This window comes from Battus philenor, unplaced genomic scaffold (assembly GCF_028537555.1).
Source record: "Battus philenor isolate CCGP_79_NKW_IND1 unplaced genomic scaffold, ilBatPhil1.0.hap1 SCAF_24, whole genome shotgun sequence".
NCBI lineage: Eukaryota > Metazoa > Arthropoda > Insecta > Lepidoptera > Papilionidae > Battus > Battus philenor.
Window position 1 is genome coordinate 998,967 of NW_027181687.1, and position 13,563 is coordinate 1,012,529.

Here is a 13,563-nt window from a genome sequence, read left to right on the forward strand (position 1 = left end):
ATAATGTTACACAAATATTTATTTGTTGCTTACACAAAAAAATACACAATGAAAGTTTCAGGAGAAAGTTAACAAACGCTAATGTAAGAAATCACAGACGAAACACTCCCGACATCGTACCGCATAACTTAAAGGAAACAATACAATATTCACAATATGTGGCGGTTAAACTAATAAATTATAATCACAGTTTTAGTAATAAATGGAAATCCAGACGTTTTACAAAACGACCGAATAATAAGCCATTTGACGCGAGCCGACCATATGATACATTTGACAATAGACGTCAACGCATTGGTCTTTCATTTAAATACAAAACCTTCCGAATTTAATTGTTTTCACCTTCCACTTTTATCACAGCGTTCCTATATTTTAATACCTAGATTAATTTTACCCTCCTTACTTGAATTGAAAAGTGTACCACAAGGCACACTCTTAGCACTCCTCATGTTAATCATATATTTGCGTTACAAGCATAACAAACGAAACCCTTAACAAACATAAATCCCACATATTGGTTAGACGTTAAATTAAAAGTCGAAATCACAACACGCGATCACAAGTCGCACGAGAAGCGGGAAACTGAGTGAACATTTCAACTAGATCATCCGAACCATTAAAACTACACGTCAACATCTCAAGCGAGACGAATCAAATCCAAATTCAGTCGACGATCCGAGATAGATACAGTTGAAAGTGTTCCATTTTCAAAAAAGCCGAAGAGTTAGTTTGATTTACGAATTAGATCGATAGAAAAATATGTATAGCCACATCAAAAAGATTACACAGTACTACTACAGTAAGAACATCCAATACACGAGGACAACACTTATGTAGATATGAATAATTTACACCTGTTACTACTAATACATAGGATATTTGGACAGATGAATGTCTAAACAGGGTACTACAACATTTACCTGCTACATTGAAACACTCAGTCTCGAAGATTTTTGTAAAATAAAAACATATGAATAGATATCCAAAAATAAATATAGTAAATTCATTTAGAGTCGAGATGAAACTAAATAGTTTGCGTTTGCAGCGTGAAACAACGTAGGTAACGACAGAGACAGCTACGGAGGCGGGGGTACATCGAAAGCGAACGGGGGCTAACGACAATTCTACAACACTGACTGTACGCGCTTTATTATTAACAGTCTGACTGTACATTCCAAATTTAAAAACACTTATGTTCAATCAACAATAGATTATCCAAGAATTAGGGTTTAAAGTATTGTTAGTATTAAAATTACGTAAATGAGGGTATTCCTACATGTGATTGTTAAAACGTAGGGTAGTCTTAGAAAAAAGTTATAATTAAAACATCTGTTATAAAAACTCGCATTAGTTTCAGAAACACATCATTTAACACGCGCTGCTATATGTTATATATATTGAGGGTACATTGAGTTTTGATTCTAAACTGTCAAATAATTCTTGTAATATCAAAATACATTTTTTCATATTCTGTTTTTAGTTTCAAATGCCAAAAACTAGATTAACTGTCTAATTCAACTAGAAACGAAAAACTCGACACGTAATTTACAAAAACAGCCTGAGTTATTTAAATGTAATAAAATAAAGAAGAAGTAATTATGTAAATAAAAAGAAATAAAAGATATAAGAGAGTAGATTACGATAACTATAGAAGAATGAAATTAATAGAGACTAAAGAGACAAGAAGAATGATTACTCAAGCTGTAAGATTTGGAATAACCAGCATTAGCAAATTTGTGTAAATCATTTAGACAATATTACGTAATATTTGTCAAGCTATAAACATTGTTGGTCTCGAGGAAGTTGCATCTGTTTTATGGGTAACTTGATAGCAAGTGGGCTTCCACCAAGCTTAGGAATCAAAAGAGTAAATTGTTTCTCAAGGACCTGATGAAAGACGAAATATCATTTCAACACCATCAGACTGTTAATAATCAAGAACGAACATTATTACAACTACACCGAATAATTTAACACCGAACATCTAAATTCTGATACGGTTGCCCGTAATGGGGTAGAGATTGGTAAATTAGCCGAAGCTAGACAACGCTACCTAGAGGCATACGTTCAGACGAAGCTGCGATCATGCAACAGATATCTCATACACTCAATAAATTATTTATGAATTCATTCATCCGACCAGTGTTTCTCAAACATATTAACTAACATTGGTATCTATTATAGACACTTAGGTAGGTCTTCCAATAGGTAAGACATATTTAACCCTTAAATGCATGACTTATATTTATACTTTAAAAAAATATTTATCTTGCAGATAAGTACACTAAAACGCAGTGAAAAATAGAAAGAAATTGTATATCCTATTTTTTTTAAAAAAAACCTTTATGTTGAAGATATACAACACTATGCATTTACTTTTAAGTGTAGTACTCATTTTACGTTTAAGTGGTATGTTGCAATTTTAAATTATTATGCATTTAAGGATTAATGACGAAGAGTCAGTAAATGCAGGTAGATGAAAGATCTGACATCGCAATGAATTTTGGGAGAGCTTAATGCCTTGCAATAGACTTCTGTCGTCTGACATTTTAGTCTTGGATTTAATAGGAGCAAATATCATCATCAAGTTCATTTCTACCGTAGAACATATACTGTTAGATATTGGCTTGCATCAATGATTTCGAACAGGACTAGTTCAAAGAAAACTGCAACCAGCGTCTTCCGACTGACGACCTTCAGAAGGTCATCTGTCCACTTGGTCTGTGTTCTCCACTCCGGAAAGATTCCAGCGGTGATTAATTCTATGCGCTATATATGCTGGACCATATCTGTAACTTTCGTTCATCTACTGAATTCTCTTTACTTCTTTCGATCTCGTTAAGAAATCCCGAGCTTAGCTATCTCTTTCTAAAACTGAGCAAAATTTTGAAATATTTATGTTGGCAATCATAAATATGTAGTTTTCCATGTGATTGTGTTGCAAAAACCTTATGCAGTATCATATTTATTAGAGCAGGGCGCATAACATGTATATCTTATACCTTACTCGAGTCACTACGTCAAAAAGAATTTAAATGTGATCATTCCTAAATTTCTTGAAGTATTTGTTATACTTGTAATGATAGAAACGAAATCAATCATGATTAGGAAAAACCCAACTCATTTTTTACACGGTAGACACGTTCCTTAGAATTACGTGCGAAAAAAAAAATATATATATAAGGTAGAAAAATATCTTTGAATATGTTCCTAAAAACCTTGCAAAAGAAGTAATAGCCATTCATTTTTATCAGAACAAAAAAAAAACAGAAATTATAAATAAAAATAAATTTTGAAATTTTTCATCTCTGATTGATAACATGCGTGCGCACATTTCTTACGGATTGAACTAAAAATGCTATAAATAGCAGATACATTAGACATGCAGATGTCTGACACAACTGTTTTGAGTTTGAAGATCTGCTTATTCCGCCAATTGAATTTTCTAGTTGTATATAGAAGTTTCTGTAATCGCTGTCAAAATTAAAATTAAAAAAAAATACTAGATGTACCGCGTTATTTTAAAATCGTGCAAAAGGAGTTGGGTGTAGTACAGACATTAGTTACGTGTCGACGTTTTGTTTTGTATCTATCCATCCTCGAAGTGTTCGAATATGTATCTAGATAAAAAGAATTGAATTTACATCAATTAAATTTAAGAATTAGATAAGCAAATCAAGATTAGGAAATATATAGAAATCGTTTATATTTCGATATTTTGTTTTGTATCTGTCCATCCTAAAGGTTTTCTTATAAAGTTTATTTGGAAAAATGAATGGAAACAAAGATTAAGTTTTAGAATTAGATAACTAAATCCACATTAGGAAATAATATACAAAACATTTCTTTTTTAAAATTTTGTTTAGTATCAATCCATTCTCAAGATGTTCGAATAAGAAGTTTCTATAGAAAAAAATAGTTTTATTAAGTTTTAGAATTAGATGACTAAATCATAATTAGAAAATAAAACATACAAATCATTTATATTTCGACATTTTGATTTATGTTTATTTTCAAGGTGTTGTATTAAAAAAAAGATTTATAAAGAAAGAAGAATTGGATTTATAAAGTTTGAGTTTCGTAACTAGATGATAAAGGTATTTAGAAGGTTTTGCTATGAAAATAAATAAATGCCAAAGTTTGAGAAACACTGGCCGAAAAAGGGTTACACATGAGCACAATAAATACTTAGCCAAAGCCACAGATGCGATCAATCAAACAGATAATTCGACGTGTTTTCGCAAAGCCGTCGACCGTTATCGAGAAACGAGGCTTAAGACGCATGGCCGGCTGGGAGGCCGTTCGACTGTTTCTCCGAGTTGTTTTTATTCTTCCCGCTGCCCTTCTTGTTGCGTCCCTGTTTGATCACTTGCACCAACTTCACCTTCTGCGCTTCCGGACTCTGCATGTACTCGTTGAGCATCTGCGAAATAATTTCTCGTCAACATGATAAGGCATTTATATAGGGTTGGCCAAAATTTTTTGCAAATAGCAACACTAGATTTCTCCAAAACCGTGAGAGTAAGGGGCCAACGGCGAGACGGAGCACATCTCGACGATGTAATTTTTAAAAAAAAAAATTTTTAATAAATGATAATTACGGTAAATAAATCATAAACAAAATAGCATTTGTACTTTTATTTCTACACATGTTTCAAAAGTGCAAAAATTTATAGTCCACCCTATATATTTGTCAAGACATACAGAGTGAATATACATTTCATTTGCTGTTAATAAATGTATGATAAATGCTACTCAAAAATAATGGTTATAAGAAATAATATAATAAAAGAATACTAAGAAAATGCGTTAACAAAATCCGCATTACTACATATTAAAATTAATTATAGTTGTTGATTATCTTCCCCTGCAGAGTTTGTACAGTCAGAAGTTATTGGCCTGTAGCATTCCTACATAAAAGTGATGATATTATACAGAGTGATCAAAAATAGGTGTATAACCTTTAACCCTTAATAGCCTAGAGTTTCAATTTTGATACCAATCTTTTAAACCGAATGTTCACATTACTATTAGTTTTTTTATAGGTCGGCTGTACGAATTTTACTGTTGTATAATATTCTTTCCAACGAAATTAAAATAAAAACCAATTTTTACTTCATCTAGACCCTCAAGCAAACACAGTAATATTAAAAAAAATCACTTTCGTAAATCAGGCTATTAATGGGTTAAAGAATTTTGTTGATTATTTTTAATCATCATGTGTGAACAAAGGGAAAATTTTGATACTATTTGATATTTCGGAGGGGTCTGGTTAAATTGTTGGTGTGATAATCTGACCTGGACGCTAAACTCGGCGGCGATGGCAGCGGCGGTGGCAGGACGATCGGCCAGTGCCACCAGCGTGGGCAGCAGCGCGTGGCTGTGAGGCGGCGACACCAGCCAGTTGGCTGGCAGGGTGCACAGTGTCTTAATCACACTCCAACCCTCGCAGATGGTCTCCTGTCGTACCAACACCATAACATGTAGAACAAAACACATATATATATATATCTTCAACGTTCGAGAAGTTACGAAACATCTTGTTATCCAAAATACCTGATGACTCTGTGTTTGGCACTAATCGGTGCAACGAAACTCCGAGCAAAGCTTTCTCTATCGCTCTCTAGGTGACATTAAATGGAATTAGGCGTTACCTTGCGGAAGTCCATCCTAAGTAAGAAAAGGGCCATTATTTAGCCACTTCCACAGAGTGCTCTGTGTTTGGCAGTAATCGGTGTAACATAACTCCTGAAGATGCCCAGTGGAGGGGTGAAACACGTGTTGAGTGATTTGGCGGTGTCGGTTGTGTGATTGGCATTGTTTGCCGCATACGCATTTATCAGCGGGCTGGCGGGCGGTGCATTTTATTGCACGACTGCCACTGCATGTGCGGAAGTGGCTAAATATTGGTCCTTTTCTGACTTAGGATGGACTGCTGCGAGGTAACGCCTGATTCCATTAAATTCCATTAAATCCAAAATACCGTTATGTCTGTAGACAAAGGTCTTTGACCAATGTTAAGATGACTCAAGGTTTAGGGATATGAAGAGATCCGCAGGAGAATCAAAGTCATCGACGTTGAAGAATTGGAAATTTGAGGAGCACCAGAATGTTCTCAAGTGGCGACAAGGAGCCGCAGCGTGGGTTCCCCACTAGATGGACCCACGACATAGTTAAGTTTACTGGATACAGGCAAAGCATGACCGGTCATGTTGAGATCTTTAAGAGAGCAAAGGACCAATATTTAGCCACTTCCGCACATGCAGTGGTAGTCGTGCAATAAAGTGCACCGCTCTACTCTATCGAGTAATTTGGCGGTGGCGGTTGTGTGATTCGCATTGTTTGCCGCATACGCATTTGTCACCGGGCTGGCGGGCGGTGCATTTTATTACATGACCACTGCATGTGCAGAAGTGGCTAAATATTGGTCCTTTCCTTACTTAGGATGGACTTCCGCGAGTTAACGTCTGATTCCATTAAATATTTAAGGGAGCGTTATGCTTTGCAATATATTATAATATTTAGGAAAACTCGTATCTTTAACTAACTTTATAGTTAATAAGCCAACTGCAAATATTTATAACGCAAAACAATTGAAGCGCATTCCGTCCCACGGTCGGACGCATCTGTCGACAAGCGACAAGTCACCTAATTGATTACGAAGTGGAAAAAACATAAATTATTCATTGTAATGGTCAACCGCCCCAACTGCGAAGTCGTACAACATCGCTACTAAAACACTTCCTTTGAGAACTCCGCAAGACGCACCTGTGCCTGTGGGAACCTCTTTAAATAATAAGCGGGGAAAATGGCAGAGAACGTGTTTTAACATTGTGTTAAAGTAACTACTAAATTTTTTATAATGAAATGAGTCTTTAAATATGTAGTTAAGAGCAAAATTTAAGGTCCATTAATTCTGCTCATTTTTTTAATTATTTTTCCTTAAAGTTACGGAAATAAAAATGGTAATTTTGCAAAACAAACAAAAAAACACTGCTTTATTCTTATTAGGATGTAATCTACCAAGACATCACGTACCATAAAGCATTACAATGAAAACAATCACATCGTCTATATCAGTGATTCCCAAAGTGGTCTATATCGACCCCTACGGGTCTATGACAACCTGCAAGGGGTCTACGTCAACGAAAAAAAATTTGGGGGTCCATGAAATGAAAACGGGGGTCCACGATAGTGAATCTCAACACATACACTGATAGTACCTATTTACTTACATCATACTATCTTACAATATCAAAATGTACATTTTACATTACAGATACGAAATTTTATTTTGAGTAGTTTTAATTTAAATTCAATTAATAAATGTATAAATTAACATGTGTTTTGACTTTAAGTTTTTAACACTAAACTTCACTACAGTTAGAAATTTACAGGAAATCAATATCAGGTAAGTAGGGGGTCTACCCAACACGGAAAAACATGGCAAAGGGTCTACGACACAAAAAAGTTTGTGGAACTCTGGTCTATATCGTCTTCATCATTTCAATCATAGGACGTAGGCTTTTCCAATACGACCTGATCATCATTTCAGCCGTATGACGTCCAATCCTGGACATAACTATTCATCATAGATCTTCTATGTCCAGTGGGAAACTTATCAATCACAGATTCGATTCACAGAATGCAATCTTATATAATTCACTCTTTGTACATTAATTACATAGGGTTGCCACTTCTCACAAACAAGTCCTCTAAATACCATACTTCGTTCGCCAACCCGCCTGCCAACATATGTTAAAGCCCCTTTAAACGGGTCCTAGTGTCTCGGGGTAAGTGTGTGTATATATATATATATAAATATATATATATATGTATATATATATATATATATATATACACACACACAACAAAGTGTGATCACGATTAGTGCCAGTCGTCACTCTGTGTGTGTGGCACTAATCGGTATAACGTAACTCCTGAAGATGCCCCGTGTGACACGTGTTGAGTGGTTTAACGGTGGCAGTTGTGTAATTCGCATTGTTTGCTGCATACGCATTTATCAGCGGGCTGGCGGGCGTTGCACTTTGTTACACGACTACTACTGCATATGCGGAGGTGGCTAAATATTGGTAATACAAAATAATATGACCATCACGAGCTGATAGACAAAAGACGGTAAGGTCGCAGGAAGTTGCTATATATGAGTAGCGCAAGACAGTTGATCGACAAAATCTCTAGGCGAGGCCTATACCTTGCAGGAGCATCTATCAGCTGGAAAGTTGAAGACTATTCGCGGCTCAATACACTGTTCTTATCTCTACCTGTTCCCAGGCGTACAAATCATATCCGTTCCTTTAACATTACTATTAATTGCAATTTAAATTATTCTCTTAAAGTTCTCCGAAGCTCGCAGGTAGAGAAATTACCTGCTAGCACTCCGGTTTGTCTTTGTCGACCTTGATAACTTTCTTAGTGTTGCCATATATTTTCCACAAGCATCTACATATTTATTACAGTGTTCTAGTTAAAATAAAAATATTTGTTACTTTAAATATTATTTTTTACATCCCTAATAAATATATAGGATGCGCCAAAAATTTTTGCAAATAGCAACACTTGATTTCTCCAAAACCGTGAGAGTAAGGGGGGCCAACGGCGAGACGGAGCACATCTCGACGATGTAATTTTTAAATAATAAATTTTAATAAATGATAATTACTGTAAATAAATCATAAACAAAATAGCATTTTTACTTGCATTTCTACACATGTAAAGTGCAAAAATTTATGGCCCACCCTAAAAAGGTTTGTTTATTTGGTTCAACTTAGCATTTAAGTTTGACACCCCTGTTCTAGAGGCTGTCATAACGGATACAGTTTAAAGTACATCCACGAACCGCCGGACACACGCACGTGTACCGCAGGTGGGGCCCGCATGCGAGTTCGGACCCCTTACGCAGCTCGTTGTGTCGGAAATTAGATTTTTTTTAAACGCCTACACGATGACCGTCGCCCGCACGAATGGGAATACCTGTGCATTTATTTATAAATGAATAATCGACACGACTCAGGAACATTTAATGGAATCAGGCGTTACCTCGCGGAATTCCATCCTAAGTAAGACAAGGACCAATATTTAGCCACTTCCGCACATACAGTGGTAGTCGTGCAATGAAATGCACCGCCGCCAGCCCGCTGATAAATGCGTATGCGGCAAACAATGCGAATCACACAACCGCCACCACCAAATCACTCAACACGTGTTTCACCCCTCCACGGGGCATCCCCTCAGGAGTTATGTTACACCGCTTAGTGCCAAACACAGAGTCAGAAACATTTTCTAGTTTTTAGTTATTCATGCCTCTGTTGTGTTGTTGTTGTGATATATTTGAAGTCATGCTGCTAGCCGATTTGCCTTTGTGCAGCTTCAGCGAAATTGAATCCGTGGAAGCAGAGGCCCACGGACTAAAACATTTACTTCTGGCGATCGTACCCCAGTTACAACGAAGACGTACACACGCGGAGAACTATACACGTGTAGGTGTAAAGTGTAGTGAATGAGGTGTAGTGTAAGTAGCACGAAGCGAGGACAACTCGGCGGTCGGGAGAGACACGGGCCTGTCCGGAGCACCCTCGGTATAACACGGGTTAGGCGGACAAGACCACAGAACAAGTGGTGCATGACCGCCGGGGCTCGATGTGAGACCTATATCCTGACGTTAAATTCATGCCTCTCAATTACTAGAGTTTTAATGTTAAAGGAGTATTGAATGATAATCTTAGATCTCTTTGTTCCGTGTACTGAATAGCTTCACGAAGCGGTCTAACCTCTCAAAGAGCTTCGGTGTCTTACCACGCTATTCAAGTTTTTTTTTTACGTGATTTAAACTGCTACCCAAGTGGTATTTACTAATCCACAGGTTCACAAGGGTAGACTGCTTTATTTCTGTTGACTTTAATGCGACAGCCTGGAGGCTTTAACAACTTCCTCGACTGAGTTCATGGAACTGAAGGATCCGTGAACTTATCACAAAAATTGCCTGGACATTCTTACTCCAGACTTTCGCACGAAGTAGACAGCTATACCCTGACAGAGGTGTGTAGTGTATTCGATATGTTTGCTTCTTGGGACGGCAGCGTGGGCCACTTCGCGAACCAAGGAAAGAACCGGATCCCCCCACCCCCCCCCCCCCCCCGGATTGCCCACGCTGTTCGAGGTTAGGGGATGGGATACATGTGAAATACCTAAAGAGTTTGGTAAAGGAAGAGAGGCGACGTGTTAATGGAATGGACTTGAAGAATCTACTATCAATTGGGCTGCAGTCACCATAAGGAGTCCGCTATGTTGTTTCTAGCGCCAATCCTAGTTATTGACAATTCTGTCCAATGTTGGACACGCTCTTTTTTCTTCTCTAATACGTCTAAAGAATTCACGGACATCCACTGCTTGATATATATATCCCAATCAAGTTCATGCGTTCTATAGTAATATTAGTTTGACCTTATTTCTAATGTTATCATCGAATATAACCTATTCACCTGCAATTGCGGGTTGTTGACCACCACGAAGCCGACGAGCACGATGAGGTCCAGCACCATAGTCTCCGACAGGGTCTGGTCCAGACGCATATTGTTTCCACCTATTAACATACATATGTATTAACATGTTAATTTAGAAAAGTTCAAAAGAGCAGATTTAACAATTTTCACTTGCAAATTGCAAAACCTTATTACAATGCATTGATGCGTTATAATAACGTAACTTGATTCATATTTTTTATATTCAGGTTAACCACGCTCCAATTACATTAGAAAAGTCTCTTAACATTCATTTCTTTTTAATTAGGTGCTATATTCTACAGACTTGCCGTCCTTGCCTTTGTTTTTACAATTACGTTTAATATTTCCGGCATTTTTTTACAGTGCTTAAACCTCTTAAACTATTTACTTACTTAAAACTAAATTGAAGTCAACTAATTGTCATAATTATTTAAAAAAACATTGAGTAGTTGGGAGGAAACACTTAAGAAAGTACGACCACTTCTCTTTAACACATATTATATTTAATACATACTGTTAACCCGCAAATATTTATTTATTTATTTACATTATTGGAGATAAACAGTAACAAAAGGCAATAAGAAAGTACAAACTTAGAAATTTAGAAATATAAAATTAGTTACAATTGTTACCTTATAACTATCTCACTAAGAACATTTAATGATTTATAGTCAAACAATGACAAAACAAATAAAAACATTACTAAACAGGAATCAAAGATCCAGCGCATTCTGAATATCACACCGCAATAATTACGAGTCACAGCAAGCCGTTACGTTCTAATGAGGTTTAAATTGTATTGTGTGTACTCAATAATTGTCTTTTAAAAGATACGAGAGAGCACGAGAATATATCAATATCACTAATATATCAATTGTGGAGGTCACACATCCTGTATAAGGGTGCACGTTTACCGATATTTGTCTTAGCCGTTGATAAAAAAAGAGAGATCTAGAACGCGTTCTTGCTGCAGTAATTCGAAAGTTTACCTCGGACAACAGTTCCGAACAGTTAACATTACCACCACATATATTTTTAAGTGTAGTGGCGTCCATTAGAGATATATAATATAAGCCATTATTATCATCCCCATTACTTTAATTATAAGATGTGCACTGTTGAAGATAGGCATCTCCTTGTTAAGAGTTGAGACTGGATGGTGGTAATTTACAACCTATACTATTGTAAATCTACAGGCCAGGCCAATGTCCAACAGTGGGTGTACAATTATTAAAAAGATAACTATCATGAAGGCTCTTTTCTATTCCATCATTATCTCTTATCACAAAACCACTTTGCACCCATAGATTCACAGACAATTCCATCAATATTTTCCTTCAATTAATCCATCGTAGAGCTATGTGACCACTGCATCTTGATCTATTTAACAAAGTATTACATTTAAAAGTAAAGGCTGTGTGAAAATGTGAATAAAAGCCTACCTTTGCGATAGGTGGGCGTACGAGGAGCTTCTTTATCATTGGGCGCGTGCTGGGACAGCAAGCGAGCCACGGCAGCGCGGAACTCCAGAGGCCATCCGCCTTCGCCGAAAGCCTCCTAATATCAGATATATCAAACGATTACACCTGTGTTCCCCAACATTGGACCCACATTCCACAGCGGGGAAATATATAGATTCAACACGAGATTAACCTTTTCACTTTAATATAAAAATTATATATGTTACATAGTCAAAGAATGCGAATCACACAACCGCCACCGCCAAATTACTCAACACGTGTTTCATCCCTCCACGAGGCATCTTCAGAAGGTATGTAACACCGATTAGTGCCAAACACAGAGTCAGAAGTAACGCCTGATTCTATTAAATAATTATATTTAAATTAAGAAAAGGACCAATATCTAGCCACTTCCGCACATGCAGTGGTAGTCGTGCAATAAAGTGCACCACCGCCAGCTCGCTGATAAATGCGTATGCGGCAAACAATGCGAATCACACAACTGCCATCGCCAAATTACTCAACACGTGTTTCATCCCTCCACGGGACATCTTCAGGAGGTATGTTACACCGATTAGTGCCAAACACAGAGTCAGAAGTAACGCCTGATTCCATTAAATAATTATATCTAATATATAAAATTCTCGTGTCACGGTGTTCGAACTTGAACTCCTCTGAAACGGCTTGACTGATTTTTACCAAATTTTACATGCGTATTCAGTATGTCTGAGAATCGGCTACTATCTATTTTTCATACCCCTAAGTGATAAGGGTTGTTCACCTTTAAAAAAATATTTTTATTTTTTTGACGAAATTTTTTGTTTTTATTTTTTTATGATATAACATACAAAAATAGATACAACCCTAAATTTTCACCCCTCTACGATCAACTCTTATTTTTTAATTGAAAATTAAAAATATTTTTTTGCAAAACAACGTTTGCGGGACAGCTAGTTTAATTATAATAATAATGAGAGTGACTTAATGCTCGGAATAAACATATAAAAATCTAACGTATTTAAACATTTACCTTTTATCAACTATTTTTTACATGATACATAGTAGTCTCTTTTATTTTTATTTTTTCGTCAATAGCACCCACGTTCAGAATTAATTCAAAATATAAAACCTGTTAAGAGGCATTTTTTTATTATTTTAAATCTTCTATTTGACATATAAAAATGCTAAACATAAAATCAATTCTTACGGTAACCTTATTGCATGTAATCACGTAAGATGCGGTATTAAGGGCATTGGGGGAAGAGAAATCAAAGTCCAAGGAACCGTTAAGAGAATCAGAGGTAATGGGTTCTCGGCACGGAATGAAGCTAAAACAATCAGTGGTCCGAGCGACGTGTGCAGGGAATACTTAACTAAGAACTCCACCGTTCGGACCCCTCGTTTCCTGGCGGATCAAACGTGGCGTTGCAACGCGATACGAGTTTTGATTTTATGTATCCACGTCAACTAAACCACTTTGCTTTTTGATTCACGTATGTAACGGAATAAATTGTTTTCATCTCTATTTTTTCTTTTCTAAGAAAAGCAAAGATATCAATGGGAAGATATACCATAATCGC

At 36.5% G+C, this 13,563-nt stretch overlaps 1 protein-coding gene across 1 annotated transcript in view; it reads right to left on the minus strand.

The window, feature by feature from the left end:
* Positions 1 to 4,085: 4,085 nt before the first annotated feature.
* The window catches only part of ssp3 (short spindle 3), a 118,392-nt gene continuing 108,914 nt past the window's right edge, over positions 4,086 to 13,563 (minus strand). Inside the window, exons 18-21 of the mRNA XM_068768029.1 lie at positions 11,966 to 12,080; positions 10,503 to 10,603; positions 5,299 to 5,460; positions 4,086 to 4,423 (exon numbers count right to left, since the gene is read on the minus strand). Of these exons, the coding sequence (XP_068624130.1) occupies positions 4,274 to 4,423; positions 5,299 to 5,460; positions 10,503 to 10,603; positions 11,966 to 12,080 (528 nt within the window). The 3' untranslated portion in view covers positions 4,086 to 4,273. The remainder of the gene's footprint in view (positions 4,424 to 5,298; positions 5,461 to 10,502; positions 10,604 to 11,965; positions 12,081 to 13,563) is intronic.